This window comes from Berghia stephanieae, chromosome 1, assembly GCF_034508935.2.
Source record: "Berghia stephanieae isolate SIO BIC M18660-M18661 chromosome 1, UCSD_Bste_1.3, whole genome shotgun sequence".
NCBI lineage: Eukaryota > Metazoa > Mollusca > Gastropoda > Nudibranchia > Aeolidiidae > Berghia > Berghia stephanieae.
In genome coordinates, this window is record NC_088360.1 from 38,839,002 (window position 1) to 38,860,869 (window position 21,868).

General features: G+C 33.5%; 2 protein-coding genes across 3 annotated transcripts in view; one reads left to right on the plus strand and one right to left on the minus strand.

The window, feature by feature from the left end:
• The window catches only part of LOC144974054 (uncharacterized), a 36,487-nt gene extending 31,052 nt beyond the window's left edge, over positions 1-5,435 (plus strand). The window contains exons 26-29 of the mRNA XM_078916945.1: positions 550-629; positions 1,821-1,918; positions 4,155-4,249; positions 5,225-5,435. Coding sequence (XP_078773071.1) covers positions 550-629; positions 1,821-1,918; positions 4,155-4,249; positions 5,225-5,339 — 388 coding nt within the window. The 3' untranslated portion in view covers positions 5,340-5,435. The remainder of the gene's footprint in view (positions 1-549; positions 630-1,820; positions 1,919-4,154; positions 4,250-5,224) is intronic.
• A 12,983-nt stretch (positions 5,436-18,418) lies between these two features.
• Positions 18,419-21,868, minus strand: part of LOC144974063 (uncharacterized) — a 155,695-nt gene continuing 152,245 nt past the window's right edge. Inside the window, exons 8-10 of one of the 2 annotated variants that reach the window (XM_078916962.1) lie at positions 21,764-21,868; positions 20,099-20,179; positions 18,419-19,712 (exon numbers count right to left, since the gene is read on the minus strand). The exon at positions 21,764-21,868 is cut by the window's right edge and continues 156 nt beyond it. In XM_078916962.1, coding sequence (XP_078773088.1) covers positions 19,543-19,712; positions 20,099-20,179; positions 21,764-21,868 — 356 coding nt within the window. In that variant the 3' untranslated portion in view covers positions 18,419-19,542. The remainder of the gene's footprint in view (positions 19,713-20,098; positions 20,180-21,763) is intronic. The other variant, XM_078916955.1, reaches the window with a different exon arrangement.

A 21,868-nucleotide genomic window follows, 5' to 3' on the forward strand; every position in this document is an offset into this window, starting at 1 on the left:
CAATAATGCCTGCTCCCTAGTTTCTTAATTTGAATTTTATCAATGCAGTATATACTTTTTTAAAAAAACATATGTACATATATACATACATGTTGTTCCGGCCGTGATGAAAATTCTAGAAACATTTTAACAAGAGTCAATTCATGACAATAATGAGGCCTCATCATAGATTATGGGTTGGTGCTAAAATACATTATAAAGAATTAAATGACTTTAAAGAGATATTCATAGTCATCCTTTTTGATATTTCCTATATTCATTCTACTTATGGAACAACTTACTTGCTGGTGTCAAGCTTTTGAGGAATATTGAGACCTTAAAGATGGATTACAGACTATCAGGAGGGTACCATAATTTTGAAAGATTTTCTGGATATGCAACATCGATAGTAATGTCTGAAATAGTAAGTCAGTTTATTTGAAGAAGTAGAAGAAGTAGTAGCAGTGGTAAGAAGGAAGACGTAAGAAGAAGAAGGGGAGGAGAAGGAAGCCACCTGGAGGAGATAGACAAAATAACAATCATTCTTGTTTTCTTGTATATATTTTCCAGACCCCATAGTAAATATTTGGATCGAACTATGGCCTGCCTTGTACAGACTGGAGTGAAAATGTATTTCACAGACTCTTCAGGTAGGAAAAAACGGCTGTGTAGTGGTATGACACTCGCTTTCGGATCGGAAGGTCCTGGGTTTGAGCCTCATTCGGCGCATAGTTGAGCCTTGGAGAAGGCTCTTTACTGCTAACATTCTCTCACTGTACTGAGGTGTATAATGAGTACTTGTTGTAACAGCGTTGTCTCGAAAAAAATTGTAATTTCGCCTAACAGGCATCATGTCCCGTCCTAAATGTTAAATGTTGCTGTTGGCCAGGGACCCCCTGTAAAGCGCTTTGAGCACATTTAGTGGATATTGTGCTATATAAAATGAATGATTTTGTGGAATTTAGCATTTAGCAACAATGATAATAAAGAGTGTTAAGGAAACGATGTGATTCTAAGCTCCACAGGACTGTACCAGCTAACTGGTTTAGGAAAGAGGACAATATATGTGTCTTGGAAGAATGTGATTCCAAAGGACCTATTGATTTTCAAATATTTTAATATTTAACCAGCATTTAAGTCACTAATTTCAATATCCTTGGAGTTTCAGTTAATATTGTTTTTTTTTATAGCAAATTTTGACTTGTCTATTTTGGTATAATGTCTTATTGTCACATGATTACCACACTTCACACACAAATAGAAGACACAGACTTTGTTTTGAAAAAAAACAATACATTCTTATACTGTAGTTTTTCACTAAGACTTGTCTTTTAATAAAGGCTTTCACAATATGACTATATTATGAGTTCTGACTAGATTGAATATGAAATGTAGTGTATGTTCCAGTGTTGAAAAAGTAAATGATAAAAGATTGTAAGATAAAAGATGTAAGGAGCATAGGAGATCAGTGGTCTGATTTCTTATGTTCTCTTGACATATTTCATAAATTGTACGCAATGGTTATGAGGAAATCAGGAGTTCATTCTTCTGGCCCTAATCTCAAGGAAGCTGATTTTTAAAGATACAGAATATTGTCAAAGTTTTCTTTTCTACACTAGATTTCTGTAATGCTTTCAAGGATATTTCAATATTACATATTCCATCACTAATAGATTGTATTTTGAAGCACTCTGAAATTTCCTTAATAAGTATTCAATAGAGGCAGTAATTCTAATTCTTTTTTTTTTTTTTTTGGTTTGAATTATAGATGTTTCTTTTGTTTGTTTTTTTTTAATGACTAAAATGCTATTTTAAGCAATATATTTTCTTTTCTTTTTCAGAACAAACAGCATCTCTTTTGTCGGAGCTTTGTCAGGCAGAGAAGAGGAAAGGCAGGCATCTCACTGTCCCTACCAAATTAAATCCCAAGAAAGAGGGGGTCAGTTCATTTAAATATCTGAAGTGAATTGTAAATCTTATGGAAATATCAGAAAATAAGATTCATGGAAAGGGTAGAGGCACTGCATGCTCCTTTCTTTTTTTTTTTTTTTGGCAAGGATAGCAAAAGATTGTTGTACTATTCTAATTCCAGCTTTAATGTCTTCTTGGCTTCTCTATCAGGAATTATTAGTCCAATTATGTTATTTAGTCTTGATATCACAATTGATAATTTGACTTGTACAAACCAGCGAGCTGGCCCAAGAAACCTGTGTTGGTTGGAAACTGATCATGATTGCTATATGCAAGTTTGGCTGTATTAATTGTAGCTTACAAAGAGGCCTGGTCATTGACCTGTTTATCAGCATTTATGGACATTATCTATTCATTAGTCATCATTTATTTACACTTTCTTGTCGTATGAATTATTATTTATTATTATACAAGTTGAGGCATGCTCACATTTCATGATTTTATGCTGAATCAAAGCAAGAAATGCACGGGCCTCCAATTTCCGCTGTTTAGTTGATTTCCACTATTTCAAGTTTCTATATTTATTTGTTCCACTATGCAAATTTGCTGGTGGTCAAGGCCCTCAGAAATAAAAACCAAAGTGGGCAGAGAGGTACTCACTGTGTCTTCTATCCCCCTATATCTATTTTCCAACTTGCTTTCTGTCTTTGTCTTGGAATGAGATTACTTGGTTTTGTACTGGTCGTGGCCGGATGCCCTGGCTGAGAGGGAAGCAGTCAAATGTATAGTTAGTTTTGGGAGATGATATTTTTTTTCCTTGTAAATCATCTCTCTGTTATGCACTGTATTATGTAACTTTGTATTATAATGATTTGTAAAACATTTGAGTGTGTTCCTCTTAGTGGGAACCTGTGCTGGTGTCTGGATGAGACTTTTAGTGATCTCAAACTATGTACTTTGATAGTGTGCTCTTGGAATCTACACCTGTTTCTTATTTGAACCAATTCCCCTTTGTCTTACCTGTTTTTGGGTGCTTTAATTGTAATTCTAAAACTTTTTTACTATCCCTTTTCCCCTTTTACTGGCGCTGATATGACCTAAATATGGTGCAAGTGCCGCTAAACCTGTAAAAAACATAAAAACATCAGAATTAAAAAATTAAAAAAAAAAAAAAATTAAAAAAAAATTTATATGAAATGTGGTGCTTGAGAAGGATGCAGAGAATATCGCATACTGCACACAAAACAAACGAAGAAGTGCTAAAACAAACATACCAACAAAGGAAACTAATGCCCTTAATAGCGGATCGACAACTATCCTTTTTCGGACACATAGTAAGGAAAGATAAGAATGAATACCTGGCAAGTTGTGGAAAAATACCTTGTAAACGCACCCGGGGGAGACAAAGAAAAACACTCATAGACCAACTGAAGGGCTTCACCAACCTAACAATCCAAGAGCTGTTTGAAAAAGCAAGAGACAGGGAGGAATGGAGAGAGATAATTCATGCAGTATCCGAAGCTTGGACCAGGCATGGAACCTAGAAGAAGAAATATATATATATATATATATTATATATATATATATATATATATATATATATATATATATATATATATATATATGTATATATATATATATAATTCCCTTTATTCATCCCATAGGGGAAATTTGCCTCTAGGGTCTATCCCAAGGGAAGACTGGCATAACCCAGGCATCAGCTGCAGTGCAGCGCCGCGAATTGAGCTAGGGCGAGGTGACTTGATCAAGGCCACACTGTGCAGCGGTGGGTGATCGAACTCGGTACCTTTCGGATACGAGGCAAAGACCGTATCACTGAGCAATGCTGCCCCTATCTCTGCATATTAAAAAGACATTGTAATAAGTTGCAATGGCCTTATCCATATTTGTTGGTTCTTAAATAAAATCTTTCTTCTTTTATAGTGTCAACTGATGTGTATGTTAATGCATATAATATATATTTTACCAGTATTGCCATTAATAGGGGCATATTAATGTAAAAGCTGCAAAATGTTCCTCTGATTTGAGACCAGTGGAAATGGATTTCAAGTTGAAAGGGTTAAAATTTTTAGAAAAGTTGTGGCTCGTAATTTGGGTTAGAGGGGTATGCATTTATAGTACAAGGTATATGTATTTGAGGGAACTAATTAATTCATCTAAGTTTAGATTTTTACCAGTCAAGATCCCTGAAAACAGGTAGAGTTTCATTTTAACAACTATAAATGTTTGGTTTTTATTTCCAGATGTATAATTTTGTCATGTCCATCCCACAAATCAATGTCATGGAGGCCTTGAACCTGGTCCACAGATACAACAACTTGGCAGAGATTGTGTCAAGGTGAGTGGTACTCCTACATATAATGTTAAACTTATATTTCACCTTCATTGGCATTTGCCCCAATTGTTTAACTTTTGACCATGTTTATACATGCAAACATGAAAATGTCCTATCAGTGCTATTAAATAACTATGTGAAATTGAATGTAAGCTTCAATTTAATATTAAAAAAAACAGATAGAATGGACGTTTCGGGTTTCCCCTTTATCAACAAAATAGGATGAATGAAACACTACAGACGAATGAGATAATGTGGTTGTGGCGTTGTTAAGATGAATAAACAAATTTCATTTGTATGATTTGTCTAGAATCATATTTTATTGTTATTTAAAGCATTCACTTACTTAAGCAGACCACTTTACCAGTATCACATGGTCTTCTTGAGCATCTACGTGGAATGGAAAAAGTCATTACAGAATAAAACTGTGCGGCTTTGTGGTCTAGTGGTATGACACTCGCCTTCAGATCAGAAGGGCCTGGATTTGAGTCCCGCTCTGAGCAGTGCACAGTTGAGTCCTTAGAAAAGACTCTTTACTCACATTCTCTCACCATACTCAGGTGTAAAATGAATACCTGAACCGTTAATAGTGTTGTCTCTGAAAAAAAGTGTAATACCACCTAATAGGCGTCGTGTCTTGTCCTATATGTTAAGTATTGCTGTTTGTTAGGGACCCCTAGTAAAGTGGATGTTGTGCTATATAAAATCTCAATTATTTTTTTTCTTATTAACTTTTCATTTTAAAAAAATTAGTGACTCGAAAGCCTGCAATTTTACTGCTAATTTTACTGTTAACTATTTTCAAATAAAATCCTCCATAATAAGGTTAGATGATTCTCATATAATACAGAATTCACAAGACTTTAAAACTTTTCATACAGTTTTTAAAAAAATATTCTAGACGATTTACTTAGTGCTTTTAGCTACCAACCTCTCAATTTAGTAATAGAATGATTTTATCTTCTTTTTTTTCGATAGCCCAGCAGCTGTGTTACAGAAAAAAGGATGTCTTTCATCTGAGAAAGTCCAGTGGGTTTACAGTTACCTCAGACATAGGTTTGATCCACAGATGTTGCCGGCATCATACAGATGACTGTAAATCCCTGGGTTCATTTAGGTTTTGTGTGATATGGTGGTTTTAATACTATTTGGAATATGCAATATGAATTCATTTTTATAAATCTGCATTCCTTTATGAGTCATAACCAACTGTGACCTTTTATTTGATTAAGGAGGCTTTAAACAAATTTATTTTTATTAATTACTGGTATTTGATTCAGTAGTCCATACCAGATGCTTGTTTATTGTTTTTTTGTTGTTTTTTTTTGCCAAAGTAAAAGTTGTTATATTGTCTTATTAATCTGCTTGTATTATTGGTTACAAAATCTCATCATAGAAATTGGTGAATTTCATGTCAAAATATAGGCCTGGTGATGTTAGGATTACTCATCTTTATTTCGGGGTTTTCTTAAAGCATATCATTGCTTATTATATTCTAACATTTCAAAAACCTTTGTTTTGCAGTTTAAGTGGAATGAATAACAATGGTCAAATTAAATGGAAGCGGCAATTAATTAACGAAGACAGATGATACAGATGTTTCGGGTTTCCCCTTTATCAACAAAACACGAGTGGGAAATGAGAGGATGACGTCGCCTTGGCAATCGCTTTAGCGACACCATTCTCTCATTGTGTTTTGTTGACAAAGGGGAAACCTGAAGCATCCATATTATCTGTTACCGTCAATTAAATTGAAACTTCCATTCAATTTGATTATTGTTATTTATTTCTTCAAGCTTTAATCAGCAACATTTGCATTATAGTTTAAGTGGAAAGAATTAACTAAAGACATTTGACAATTCATCATTACAAGCACTTCTGTCTGCCATCTTCCATATCTTAAGTATTATGTTGGATTAAATTTTATTTATCATAATTCAAAGAAACATCTCTATGATCAAAAATACTATTAATTTTTTCCTTAAAATGTTGTATAATTATTAATTGTTGTATTAATAAATCAGAACATTCCTGTGTCTTTCATAATTTTATTAAATATTAATATTATTCACAACAATGAATAAAATTGATAGACGTATAAATTAACTTAACATAGTTAATTTCCACTAATACACCATGCTCAATGAGCTGTATTTATTCCCCCAGCAAGCCACATGGAACCAGATTTCCACTTTGTACAGTACAAATTTGTTGTCATACATCCTTTTTGTACAAGTACCCTTACCAGGGTTGCCAAATGTCTGGTTTTCACACCTCAGTTCACACCTCAGCAGCTTTTCCTGTCTTAAGGAAGAAGGCCACTGAAGGTCCTTTCTCTCAAGACAGAAATATTATTATTTGAATGGATGCCCTAAAGGTACCATACACTTGCAGAGGAAAGGGTAGAGTTAAAAGAGATGTTTTGATTGCTCATTTACATGGTTCGTTTTAGGTGAGATGAGATACTCCACTCATTTTCAGAGGTTTTTTAAAAGAAATCATTTGTCATCCATTGAGGATAATAAAAGACCCTTAAATCCATCACTGCCTATTATAACCAAGTACTAATTCACACCTGAGAGTCAAGTAAACATATTTATCTAAATCATTTTGGGTTCATTCTAGGTCACTTCACCTGGGTGGGGTTCTTGACCTCCCATAGTTGGCAGGGGGGTGCATCCTGTGTCTTCTATCCCTTTTGTCTTTGTCTTGGAATGAGATTACTGGGTTTTGTCCTGGCCCTGACCGGAGTTCTAGCTGGGAGGGAAACAGTCAAATGCATAGTTATTGTTTTGGGAGATGATTTTTTTTTTCCTTTCTTTTTTTTCTCTCTGTTATGTATTATTATATTTGTTATTTTGAATGTATAATGTAAGCATTTGAGTGTGTTCCTCTTTGTTGGATTTTGTGCTTGTGTCCGGATGAGACTTATAGGTGATCTCAAACTAAGTACATTGGTAGTATGCTCTTGGAATCTACATCTGATAATTGTAATTCTAGAACTATTTACTATCCCATTTTCTTCCTTTTTACTGGAGCTGATATAACCTAAATTAAATGTGTTGCAAGTGCCGTAAAACCCTTAAAAACAAACAAAACAAGGTCACTTCACAAATAAAAGTTTAAATAAGGTTTTGTTTTATTTTAGTCGATGGTTTCCACAAAGATATCAAAAGGTATTATTGTCTTATATTTATATTTTCTTTTTCTTTGAATAAAAACCATGTTATCTTCATCTATATAATATATATATATATAGTCTGTTATTTTGATTAATCCTCACAAAAGTATTTAATAAAAGTTATAATTCTGAATCATCTACAGCAAAAGCAATATTATACAGTTTTTGTCCTTTAGTGGATTTTCGGACTGTTTGGGAGAGCTATCTCCGAGGTTACGAAATATTCAATATTGGTAGAAAACTATTCTAACACTCCAGTTGTACAATTTCCTATAAAATCAATGTTAAAATCGGTAAATATGAAAATATGAGAAAAATAGATATAATTTTCAAGTAAGCTGAGATTAGAAGTAGATTTTTGTTTAATTTAAATTGTAAACAAAACAACAACAAAGATTCACATTGTTGCGTATTATTCCCCTTTGTTTATATTATTTAAATGACGTAATGAGTTATTGTGAACCAAGTCAATACAAGTTCAGTTTTGTGCAGGGCATGGAAAATAATTTTAAAAGGTGAAGGTCAGAAGTCATCAATTCAACACAACTTCCATTCGATGCAGAGATGGAAAAAATATTTTAAAAGGTGAAGATCAGAAGTCATTAATTTTTCAATAAATGACTGCTTACCTTGACCTCCGATAAATTTTTTTTTAGCTCCCGACCTCCCATAGTGGGCAGGGAAGGTCTTGTTCTGTCTTCTATCCTCCAGTATCTGTTTTCCAATTGCTTTCTGTCTTTGTCTTGGAATGAGATTACTTAGTTTTGTCCTGACCCTGGCTGGAGTCCTTGGCTCAGAGGGAAACAGTCGAATGTATAGTTTTGGGAGATGATATTCTTTTCCTTGTAAATCATCTCTCTGTTATGTACTGTTATTTTTAAAATTTTATCATATGATTTGTAAACATTTGAGTGTATTCCTCTTAGTGAGATCTTGTGCAGGTGTCTGGGTGAGACTTTTAGGTAATCTCAAACTAATTACATTGATTGTGAGCTCTTGGAATCTACATCTGTTCCCTAATTGAACCACTCCCCCTTGTCTTTTTCCTCAAGTCCTTTTAACTGTACATCTAGAATGTTTTACTATCCAATTTTCTTCCTTTTTACATTCGCTGATATGACCTAAACGTGTCACTAGCACTGTAAAACCCTTAAAAACAAAAACAAATTTTTAAAGTCAATAAAACGATTATGTCACAAGTGTCACAAGCTGTCATTATTGCATTTTTAGCTTGACTGGTTTATTCTTATTAGGGACTACAAAAGGGGTGTTGTCATATACAGTAATATGTCAATCGGTCTTGGGAAACGGTCTTCATGATAAATGAAGTAAAATTTGCTCTTTGAACATTCTAATTTAATGAAAAATTACACATTTAGTAAACTTTGCAGACTGGGTGGGGATCCTGACCTCCCCTAGCGGGCAGGGAGGTACATACTGTGTCTTCTATCCCCTTATATCTGTTATCCAACATGCTATCTGTCTTTGTCTCGGAATGAGATTACTTGGTTTTGTCCTGGCCCTGGCCTGAGTCCTAGCTGGGAGGGAAACAGTCAAATGCATAGTTATTGTTTTGGGAGATGATATTTTTTTTCCTTGTAAGTCATCTCTCTGTTATGTATTATTATTTTTATATTGAATGTATAATGTAAGCATTTGAGTGTGTTCCTCTTTGTTGGATTTTGTGCTTATGTCTGGATGAGACTTGTAGGTGATTTCAAACTAAGTACATTGGTGGTGTGCTCTTGGAATCTACATCTGATCCCTATTTGTTCTCAATTCCCCTTTGTCTTACTTTTTCTTGGGTGCTTTAATTGTAATTCTAGAACTTTTTACTATCCCATTTTCTTCCTTTTTACTGGCGCTGATATAACCTAAATGTGTTGCAAGCGCCGTAAAACCCTTAAAAACAAAATAAAAACAAACTTTGCAGAGGTTTTTCTCAAAACGATTATAATAGCCATAACATGGCATTACCTTCAAAGTGCTTCTCTCCCATGGCCCTCAATGCACTGACTTTTTACCTTTCAGCAAACTGACCTTTATGATAAGTCCGGGTCTTTTTTTTAGAAAAAAAACTTGAGCATTTGCCTAGCGCAATATCCACAAAACATGCTCAAAGCACTTTACAAGGGGTCCCTAACCAGCAACAACACTTAACACGAAGGATGAGGCCCGTTTGACGATATTGCAATTTTTTCCGGCAGAGACAGTTAACAGCCCGGTATTCATTTTACACCTGAATAGGGTGAGAGAATATGAGTAATGAGCGTTTTCCAAGGACTCTACTGTGCACCGCTTAGAGCAGGACTAAAATCCTAGACTCTCTGGTCCCTGGGTGGGGTTCCTACCTCCCATAGTGGGCAGGGAGGTACTTATTGTGTCTTCTATCCCCCTATATCTGTTTTCCAACTTGCATTCTGTCTTTGTCTTGGAATGAGATTGCTTGGTTTTGTCCTGGCCCTGGCTGGGAGGGAAACAGTCGAATGCATAGTTATTGTTTTGGGAGATGATTTTTTTTCCTTGTAAATCATCTCTCTGTTATGTATTATTATATTTGTTCTAATTTATAATGTAAGCATTTGAGTGTATTCCTCTTAGTGGGGGCCGTGCTTGTGTCCGGATGAGACTTATTGGTGATCTCACACTAAGAACATTGATGGTATGCTCTTGGAATCTACATCTGATCCCTATTTGTTCCCAGTTCCCCTTTGTCTTACTTTTTCTTGGATGCTTTAATTGTAATTCTAGAACTTTTTACTGTCCCATTTTCTTCTTTTTACTGGCGCTGCTATAACCTAAATGTGTTGCAAGCGCCGTAAAACCCTTAAAAAAACACACACAAAAAAAAACTCTGGTCCGGAGGTGAGTGTCATAACACGAGACCACATAGCTTCAGATTACAGATATAGTTGTAATGTATGTGTATGTGTGTTGGGGGGGGGGGGGGGGGGAAGCCTGTATAAGTAAAAGAAAGCAGAGATTCACTCTCTGCATTCTTGCCAAGTAAGGAGGGTTGTAGTGTAGCTCAAAGTCGCATCTAAATGATGTCAGGAAAAATCAGGCATTAGAAAACACAAGTAAATCAATACGATAACTCAATAGTTGGAATAATGATTTGCCCTTTTATTGAACGGAAAAGAAGGTGGAACAAAATAAAATGATTACATGGGGAAACCTTTTCTGTAAGTAATCTGAAATTGTGTGCGCGCGTGTGTGTGTGTGTGTGAATGTGTTGGGGGAAGGGGGAGGGGGTATCTGAAAATGTATATACAATGCCTGATAAAGCAGAATTTTAGAAGTTACCTCTGTCAAGCAATGACATGATGTTTTGAAGATATTTTTTAAATTGTATTTTTCTTTCTTCTTTATCTAGCATTGATCATAAACACCATTAAAACTAATGTCTTTTACCTGCTCCCCCTTTTTACTTATAGTTAAAATGCGTGATCTGTTTGCTATATACAAATAACACATTCCCTGAATAATGGAGATCGAATTACATATAGGAAAAATAATGATGATGATGAAGATAATAATAATAATGGTGATGATGAGGTTGAGAAGGAGGAAGAGGAGGATGGTAATGATATAAATAATAATAATCCTGATAAAATGATCATGATGATGATAATAATAAGAACAATAACAATAATAATAATAATTTTTTTTTCCAGAAATATGATATATTTGTAAAAAAAAAAACAACCATTTATGAATTGTATCATTTTAAAAGAGAATAAAAAAATCATTGTAAAATAGTCGGCCATACAACTACAAAACACATTTTATTAAATTTGGTCATAAAAATGTTTACTTCATATATTGTAAAGCGATGACCCCAACTGTCAAAATGTTTTAAACTTGAGAATTCTAACCATTTTCATATATATATTGTAAAGCGATGACCCTAACTGTAAAAAAGTCTAAAACGTGAAAATTCTAATGATTTTCATATATTTGTAAAGTGATAACTCCAACTTGTCAAAAAGTCTTATTGTAAAGTTGTAAAGAGAAGACCCCAACTGTAAAAAAGTCCCAACCTTGAGAATTCTAACGATTTTTGTAAAGTGATGACTCCAACTGTCAAAAAGTCTTAAACTAGAGACTACTACACTAAAGGTTCTTAGTCTTAGCAGTTTGGTTGTCGTCGTAAGTCTAAGAAGAAAACATTTTCTAACCAAAATTTTTACAAGGTTTTTTTTGCCATTGTGCAGCAGTATGGGGGATCTTAGAATCATGTGTGTGTAAGAATAGTTGATTAATAATTTTGCTTGAGGTCCGAATCAAACCGTGCCTTTCACAAAGAAAGCGATTTTGATAAATTGCTGTTTTTGTGTCATTAATTTAGAAATACGAAACTGTCGGCAATTATTACTTTTTTCACAACAACTGTTTAACTGTACCATCATCAAGATTTGCTATTTTTTTCCTTTGAACCCTTAAAAATTAGACATTAACTCCTTTTCTTGTGATGTGTGTCTGTGTATTTTAGCATGTATTGATTCTGACCTCCCCAACTACAACTACAGCCAAAGACTAATCATGAAAGCAGTCCCAAACTGTTTTTGCCAATTCCAGCAGTATCAGTCCAATGGCTACCATGATCTTTTACATAATCAAGTTATAATATTATTTAGAAGAAAATAATAGTTTGACTTTAAAATATCCGTTAAAATTTAAAAGTGTTCTTTATTGTATCTTTCTTAAAATAATAATGAAGGGGAAAATCCAAAACATCGTGTTAGCTTTACTGTGATCATGAATTTAAAAAGATCTTCAAGCTCTGAGGATAATCTGTAGATGGGATATCCAGGGCTCTTTATCAATAATTTGTTTCAGCCAGTTTCATAGCTTTTTAAAACTTGTGAATGACACAGTATCTTGAGTTTTTCATCAGTAGCTATATTTTTTTAAAGGATTATCTCTATCTTTTATTTTTTAATTTATATTTCCAAATTTATCCAATAGCATGGCAAGCCGGAAACAGGATTTGTTTGTAAACCAACACTTTAGGTGTCTTTAAATAACAGAAGACAATCTGATCAATGTTTCAAATAGCTTGATTGAAGATTTTGGTGTGGCTATTATTATTTTACACATGTTTCGTAGAGATAAAGCAGAAATGAACACAACACGACTGAATCCTTGGTAATTACAAAAATCGAATTGCTTTACTCTATTCAGAAGAAATTGATTTATCGTGTGAAATATAGTTGTCAATGGCGGTTATTTGACTATTTTAGTAGACAACATTACATGTTACAGGCGCTATATAAATACCATATATTATTATTATTGTTACAGTACAGCTAAGAAATATGCATATATTTACCATAATATATATATAGGGTGGTTTATAAACTTTGTGTCGTATTAATGATGAAAATACATCACCAAGAAAAAAAAAACACGTTATAATTAGTGTTTTCTAATTATAAAATGAATGTTAGATATTATGTATAATAAATGGCACAGTAATGTCTTTATCTTTAATAAAACGAAGTTCTTTGGCAAATGGCTCAACTTTAAAACATGGCACTTTCGAACATAAAACAATGGATTGCTCGTTATCTAGGGGTAATATACAATGTGCACAACGGCATGGTTAGTTCAAATCTTTTTAAATCTTTCAAATGCCATCACTTGTGTGGAATGTTGTATTCCTCTCTCTCTCTCTCTCTCTCTCTCTCTCTCTCTCTCTCTCTCTCTCTCTCTCTCTCTCTCTCTCTCTCTCTCTCTCTCTTTATATCTATATACTTATCCACCAATCTATCTATCTTTTTTATATATGTATATCTATCTATCCTTTTATCTATCTATCTATCTATCTATCTATCTATCTATCTATCTATCTATCTATCTATCTATCTATCTATCTATCGGTCTATCTATCTATGAATTATAAAAACAAAAACCATGAAATAATAGTGCTCAACTTATTTATAAAAGGAGCTATTTATAAAATATTTCAAGTATAATAATGATCAACTATGATTATACTTGAAATATTTTATCTATCTATCTATCAATCTTTCTTTCTATCTATCTATCGATCCATCTATATCTCTCTCATACATTCACATACTTTTTTTCTTCATCCTATCTGCACTCTCCCACTCTCTTAATCACATAATGTAAACAGCACCTAAAATTTGCTTCAGTAAAGTTTCATAATAAAATAATATATTAAAAGTACATGATATTCACATTAAAACAAACCAAAAAGAAAATCATAAAATGGCACGTATTAACTGTCAAATCAAAAACATTCACAGTGGTCTTTTGGTAAATAATAACCCAGCAAAGCAATTGTTAAAAATGAGACAATAATTTCTTCTTCTACTTTGATTGCTCTTTGTGAAATCTCATGGAGGATTTAATGGCACGATTCAAACTAGGAGTTTTAAAACTAGAGGAGGATGGCTTTAAGTTCGACACTATTTGATAGGCCATACGGTATCGAGCTTAGGGCCCCCTCCCATACTTCAAACTTTAATCCCATATTCATAATCACATTGCATGAGCGCACACATTTGTGTGTGGAAGTGAGGGTGCCTGTGTGTATTTGTGTGTATGTGCGAATGTAGGGCGAATGTAGGCATTAATGCGTTTGTGTTTATTATTGCTTTGTGCAATGATGTTCATTAATAAATCGAAATTATAATCAAATACCTAATGCAGATCTATCAACATTATCTATGATTATCTATGATGATGATATTAATTGATAATAAAAATAATGATGATGATGATAATAATAATAATAACAAGAATAATAATAATATTAATAATAATAATAATGATAATAATTAATAATAAGTAATAAATTCATCATCACCATCATAATCATCATTACACTTGTTCTGAATTGAAACACAACCAAAGGTTCAGAAATGTTCGAAACATGATTTTGTTTTAAGATTTGAAAATGAAAATGCTATCCGAACCATAAACAAAAACAGCATTATGGCAATAGTAAAAGTAGTTTTTATATATTTAATTCAATACACATTCAAGACAAATAGCTCGGACTTTCTACTTAATACAAAGTAATATTGTGGTTTATATAGTGTGTTACACTATTTACATATACAATAATAAATGATATCAACAATGTAGACTCAAAATTCTTATGACTCACATAAACCAAGATGTATTGTATATATACATTATGCGTATCAATAAATCTACTTTTAAAAAATTCTACATGTTAAAACGTCTATCCTGTAATATAGCATCTCTTTACAAACATTTATAACAATAACAATCGTGTAGATATACAAGACAAATCATATTATCTACACCTGATCGGTTAAATCATTGAGGTAAAGTGTTTCATAGCTGTGTAAGTGTCATTCAAAATTTACCAAGGAAAAAAGTGAATATATAAATATGAAAAATGACCTTTTTAGAAGACTATGACTAACATTGAACTGTACAATGATTATAATACAAATGGAATATATATATATATATATATATATATATATATATATATATATATATATATATAGAGTAATGTATATAGTGTATGTAAACTCGAGCATCACTCAATTGTATATTGTTTCATTTTCTTGTCCTTTACGCATTGTAAAGTTTAACAAAAATAAAGTAAACTAATAGTAAATAATAACCACAGCAGCTTCAAAAATTGATGAAAAAAAGTAAATAGTTTGTAAAGAGCCAGATGCCAATTGGAAGCGGCGTTTTTATCTAGGACAAGGAGGTGAGTTGGAGACGGATGTTTCAGTTTGAAATAGACGTTAAAAATTGTTTTTGTGTGGGTGATAAGACAGTGATTAAAATCATTCCCGTAAGACATAAATTTGACCCAAATATTAAGCAAAATTAGGACGAAAAGTTGTACACACCCTTAACCAAAAAGAATTAAAATTAATGAAATGAAATTACCAAAAATAAAATAAATAGTAATAATACATAAAAGTTGTAGAATTCAGAAAAACAAAACCCTTCAAACATAATAACAATAAGTGAAATTGTGATTCATCACTTCAAAACAGCGGGTGTTTGGATGGGAGCATCACCCTTGAATCATATACCTATGATGTTCGCATGGGTATACGATCCGATAGTGATGTCATTTCTTCTTCTCTTTACTAGCCTATCCTGCTTCTTTGGTTTGTGATTGTATTTTTGACAGGGGATATTTTTTTTTTTCTGTAAATCTTCTGCCTGTTTGTTCTTGGTTATTTATAATTTAGCTTATGATATCTTTAGGTTATGATTTTGATTTACATTTGTACTATTTTTGTTAGATTGCTTGTTTTTTTGTTTCAGCGGTCTCTCATATAACCTCAATTGTGTTGGAAGAGACCTAAAGCAACAAACAAAAAAAAAACAAACAAAAAAACTTCAAAACAATATTATATCGGGTTGAAATAGATTCTTTAAAAAATATTTTACAATCAAAAATGTTAAATTTGGGTTAACTTCATGTCCTATCGAAGACAATGGCCATATTTCCTTAATGTGATAACACTAGAATCCCACATTTCAGGTCAATTTAACCAGTTAACTGCCGTACACTGGGAAAAAAATGTATTAAAAAAGTTGGCCGGAAAATTCGTCCTTCAAATCGATCGTTTTAAATGATCCTCGTCATGACAAAATCTCTCAAACCTGACCTTCGCAAAGTCCCTGGTTTGAGAGTTTTTGCCAAGATGGGGGTCATTGAAATCGATCGATATTTGAAGGACGAGTTTTCTGGCCAAATTTTTTAATATATGTTTTTTCGAGTACGGCAGTTAACTGGTTAAGTTGAAATTCAATTTTGGCCACGTGGCCCTTCATGACATAGTACTGTTTTGGGGCGATTTGTCACGTTTGCTGTGTGACCAAATAAAAATGTTTGCTCTCGATGTTATTCTCGTGTTCGATTCACTTGATATTAAACATTAATATTGACAGCAGCACCCATTCCTGAAGCCATCTCAAGACATACAGGGACAATTTTGAGGCCACCTTCAAGATACGCCATTGAGCAGCCTCATGCTGAGCTTCTGTCACTTTCACCGTTGCATGCATCGTGTGGTCAGAATGAATCATTCTTTTAGTTTACTGTGTTCGCCCGTCGGTAAGTTAAGTACTAAATCTATGCAGATGCAGCCACACATAGTCTCTTTGGTGTTCAAGTTGAAGCCAGACTGAGGATTACTACCCTGCACAATGGCAACCATTCGCTAAAAGATATGAATTGGAACGTTAACATGGGAAGATTTAAGTAAATATTATCCCTTAAACCATTGGTGCATCTCAGTTTGGAATAGGAAATGTAAAATAAAGCATTGAGTGCAGTAGAGGTATACAATATGTGTACAGTGGAATCCTGAAAATCAACATCGCAGGATCTAAAGATTAGTTGACTCTAATCAAGGTTGACTTTATCAATTATCAATGGAACTCCACTTAGATAAAAAAAAATATTGGGGCCAACAGGGGGTGTTGACTTTAAGCAGAGGTTGGCTTTAAGAGTTGAGTTTTTGCGGATTCCACTGTACAATTATAGTGATGATACACAGAATTGCCATGATGATTGTTCTTTCCTGTACAAAATATTAATGCGAAATAACCCCTGAGGTTTCTTATATTTTAATAAATGCATGCAGAAAATTAGACTCATGTATTTACAGACAGTCATAAAGAGACCTATAACACACGAACTCTCTCTCTCTCTCTCTCTCTCTCTCTCTCTCTCTCTCTCTCTCTCTATATATATATATATATATATATATATATATATATATATATATATATATATATATAGTGACCATCACTTTATCTCATTCGTCTGTAGTGTTTCATTCATTCTGTTTTGTTGATAAAGGGAAAACGTCCACAATATATGTCTTTGTGTAATAAATTGAAGCTTACAATTCAATACCTATTGTTGTTTTTTTCACATTTTCTAAAATAATTATTAACGGCATGATAGATTGTTTCCCTTGAAACTTGTCCATAGATAAATTGTGTCGCCTCGGATGAAGATGGATTGAATTCGAGCTGAAAGAGTAAGCGTTCAGTTCGTGGTTTCAAGAGCCACAGCAAATTAATTGTCTTGAGTCACATCCGGTCTTCTTTGGTGAATCTAATTTGTATACGATTATAAGAGTGGCCAAAACAATGTCGAGCTCCAGATAGTAAAACTTATCAAAACAAATAGAGCTACCCTTTTTCCCTGCTTCATTTATCTCAGTGGCAAAATGTGAAACATGGGGTATAATTATGACACACATATGTCGGATGATTTAGATGCCGAAAGACTGAATCTATAGCCAAGAATATATGGGACATGAGTGAAGTCTTCTTGTTTTATTGAAGAGAAATAACCGTTTTTAAAAAAAAAGTTAACTGCCGTATTTTGAAAAATCAAGAATTTAAACATTTGGCCAGAAAACTCTTCCCTCAAACATCGGATTTAAATGATACTCATCTTGGCAAAAAAAAAAAACCTCTCAAACCTGAGACTTCGCAAAGTCCCAAGTTTGAGAGCTCTTTTGCTATGATGATGGTCATTTAAATCGATCGATATTTGAAGGAAGAGTTTTCTGGCCAAATTTTAAAATACGAGTTTTTCCACGTACAGCAGTTGAAAAGTTAAGGAGCAAAACAGTAAAAATTCATGTTTCTTATCATTTTGATGTTCAAGTCTGTTTCCAACGTCTAGTACACCCCGGCATAATACCAATTTGAAGCGATGGGTAACATAAGTCACTATCTTATGCCAATAAATAAAGTCTGCATTGTACGGCGTGTAATCACGTATGTTCATACGATCTTAAGTGGGTTGACTTGTGATTCGTGTTGAATTCCATCAGCGACATGTTCTCTACAATGATGGCATCAATGGTAACTCGGCATCATGCTGCCTCCTGAAGAACGCCTAACTTGCAATTTGTACTTATTGAAATTTCATCCCAAATAGTCTGATAGGAAAATGAAATACCCTTGGGGATCGTAAGTCATAGAAATGCTCTAGAATAAACGTGCATGACCCATTTAATTTTCTGCCTTGGTTAACTAATATAAACATATTTTGCTCAATTTTTCACGATACATGGCAGAGTATAACTATCGATATTTAGCACCATAATTAAAAAAGCTATATAAATGAATCTAAAAAATACATAGACGGGAAAATACAATATGTAAACATAATATTTATCATTCAGTATCTTTCTTCTCCCATATCATTTTTATGTTTGTATCTTTTCCAGATACAATCACAAAACATTCCTTATGATATTAGGAATCAATAATACAGTCAAAATCACATCCAGTAAAATTACTTTCATCAGACTTTTCTTGGTAATGGGATATTTGTGGCTAAATGACAAAACAAAAGTTTTTCCCTCACCTTCTTTATTATAACTATCACAGCAAAATTATTGTAAATTTTATACTCGGTAATTTGAAAACAGATTGTTCGGTCTAACAATGCGGTATACGTGTCCACAAAATAATATACACAACATAGCTTGTCTATTAGACACTCAGGTTTGACGTGTTCTCTTAGATATTTAGAGATTTAGATTCAACATTATCAACCTGACCAACAAATACACTACAGATATTATTGCTGCTGCCGCTACTAAACTACTACTTCGACTACCACTTCCGCCATTAGTAATATTACCACTTCTATTATTATTACTCCTACTGCTGCTGCTACTACTACTACTACTACTACTACTACTACTACTACTACTACTACTACTACTACTACTACTACTACTACTACTATTACTACTACTACTACTACTACTACTACTTCTACTACTACTACTACTACTACTACTACTACTACTACTACTACTACTACTAATACTACTACAACTGATATTGCGAAGACGATGACAATGACCACTTCTTCGACGACTTTGATAATGACAACAAAATTAACTTAATTTTTTTCATAACCTGCAAAAATTAGCTATTTCCTCTGTTGTCAGAGATGTTTTTCAACAATGACGTTGTGAGTCTTTTTATCCCAGTTATAAATTATTTATGAGACGTCATATTTGTATCCACATCTGCTACCAATATTCGCAGTACGTACTGTTATATATTTTTACCCGACATTTCTGAGACTACGTCATAATTCATCATGCCGTTTCAGACAATTCCTTTTACACAGCTTACTGTTTAAGATATCACAAGGTAATGACATCTTCTTCATCAAGTTGTTGTACCAGACTGTCAACAAACGCACTTGGGGCATCAGGCCAAGAAGAATCTGTAATCGTCCAACAGAATGGCTTTTGGCTGGGAATGAGGAGAAAAAACAACAGAGTAGGGCTTTTGTCACCAAAATATTTTTTAAAAGCCAAAATAAAATAATCTGACAACTTTAAATTCAACAAAAATCAAGGACGGGTATGGTCTGTCCCATATAAGAAAGTATGAAATACTGCATTGAACTCAGATTCGTGTAGTATCTGTGTTCTTGGTTTGATCCCGGTACAATTATGTGATTTAATAATAATCACCGCATTTATATTTATCGCTTTTCACAGTTTTATCACAATGTTTTCAGAACTTTACATTTCAAATCTGTTTGTAGACAATGCATAATTCATAATTAGCAAACGATACAACTTTAACAGCTGTTTTTGGGACATTCAAATATCAATTTTATGTCATTTACTTACCTGATATGTATGCCTCTAGAGAATCAATGAGAACATTCTGTACTTCTGACACCGTGTCTGGCTTTACTAGGTCTGGGCAATCTGTTTGAGATGAAAATAGGATTATACGTGTTAGGCGCTGTATACGACACGCACATATTATTTTCATTACAACAACGGGCCCACAACAAATTAGGTTATCATACCTGCAAATAAGTACACGTTGGTTGTATACCAGTAAAAACATCAAGACATTTTGTGGAAATACAAAGATGTTAAACTAAAATGAATGTAACAGATTCCGAAAAAAAAAAACTCAATCAAAATATGTCCCAGGGAACGTTTCTGGATCAAACCCTCCTTATTCAAGAAACTTCAAACAGACCAATGCTCCAGGCAGCCGAGTATTTGTGGGAAAATAATGATGGACTGATTCAAATAATGATTTAGTGGACTTAATTTAGTCATCAGCAATTCGATGTCATATCAACAAATTATCAACCAAAATAATTTGGTGTCTTATTTCATTCTGGGAGTCACATAATTCATGTACAACATTATACGGTCTTCGGAATAACTAAAATCGAATCTACTAGAGAGCCAAGGATGCAAACTGAGTGCATTCAATACGCTTCAACAGTCGTAACGTCACTTGCCTCGTAATGGCGCATGGTAACTTAGTAACTGGCTCTAAACTATCCGAACAATGGCGGACGCCCTTATGAAATATTTCTCCGACGAGCATAAAGGCGTATGCAGAGGGAAAAAACATTATAAATCTGATCATGTTTTGACTTTTACACATTCTGATCACAAGACATATGAAAAGTTCTAGCCAGCATGAAGAATAAAAAGTACCGATTTTCTTTGTTTAGAACCACGATGGCCACCGTTGCTGGGCGAGGTGACATCAGACTATTGAATCCAATTTCTTCCCCGGTCCATCTTGCCCTCCATTTGACCTTTCATCTCAGTCGGTCTCATAGCAAAGAGAGTGCAACTCACTCGTTTTTAGTTGCTGTACCGAACAGGAATCGAACTCGAATGTTTTATCTCAGAATAAAAATTTCTTTCAGTTTCCGACTAACAAAGTGAAACAAATACACGGAGTTTCTATGTTATTGTTTTAAGAGCACCTTTGGATCATCAGTTCTCACTAAATGAATGTTTGAATAGTAATATAAACGTTTTAGGTTACGCTTAGTTTTGTTTGCTGGTATGTTTCTTGTATTTGTTGTGAATAAATTACAAAAATGTATAAAGTATATGACACACTGGATCAGGACACGACAATTAATGCACTCAGATAACAGCCAAAGCAACCGTTTGGGATCTCCCAGTTTTTACACATGTCTGCAACAGAGCAAGCAAAATATTATGTATAGACAACCGTAGTCGCTCTCTCTCTCTTTCTCTCTCTCTCTCTCTCTCTCTCTCTCTCTCTCTCTCTCTCTCTCTCTCTCTCTATATATATATATATATATATATATATATATATATATATAATATATATATATATATATATATATATATATATATATATATAGAAAGACATATATATATATATATATATATATATATATATATATATAGAGAGAGAGAGAGAGAGAGAGAGAGAGAGAGAGAGAGAGAGAGAGAGAGAGAGAGAGAGAGAGATTCATACATATAATTCCTCACAGTACTTACCAATACTTGTCATGCTGATGGCACACAACAATGCCGTCTCAGTTCTGTCCACACCCATCTTGTTAACCTTGTCCCCAAAGGACAGTAGGTGTTCCCTGTACCTCA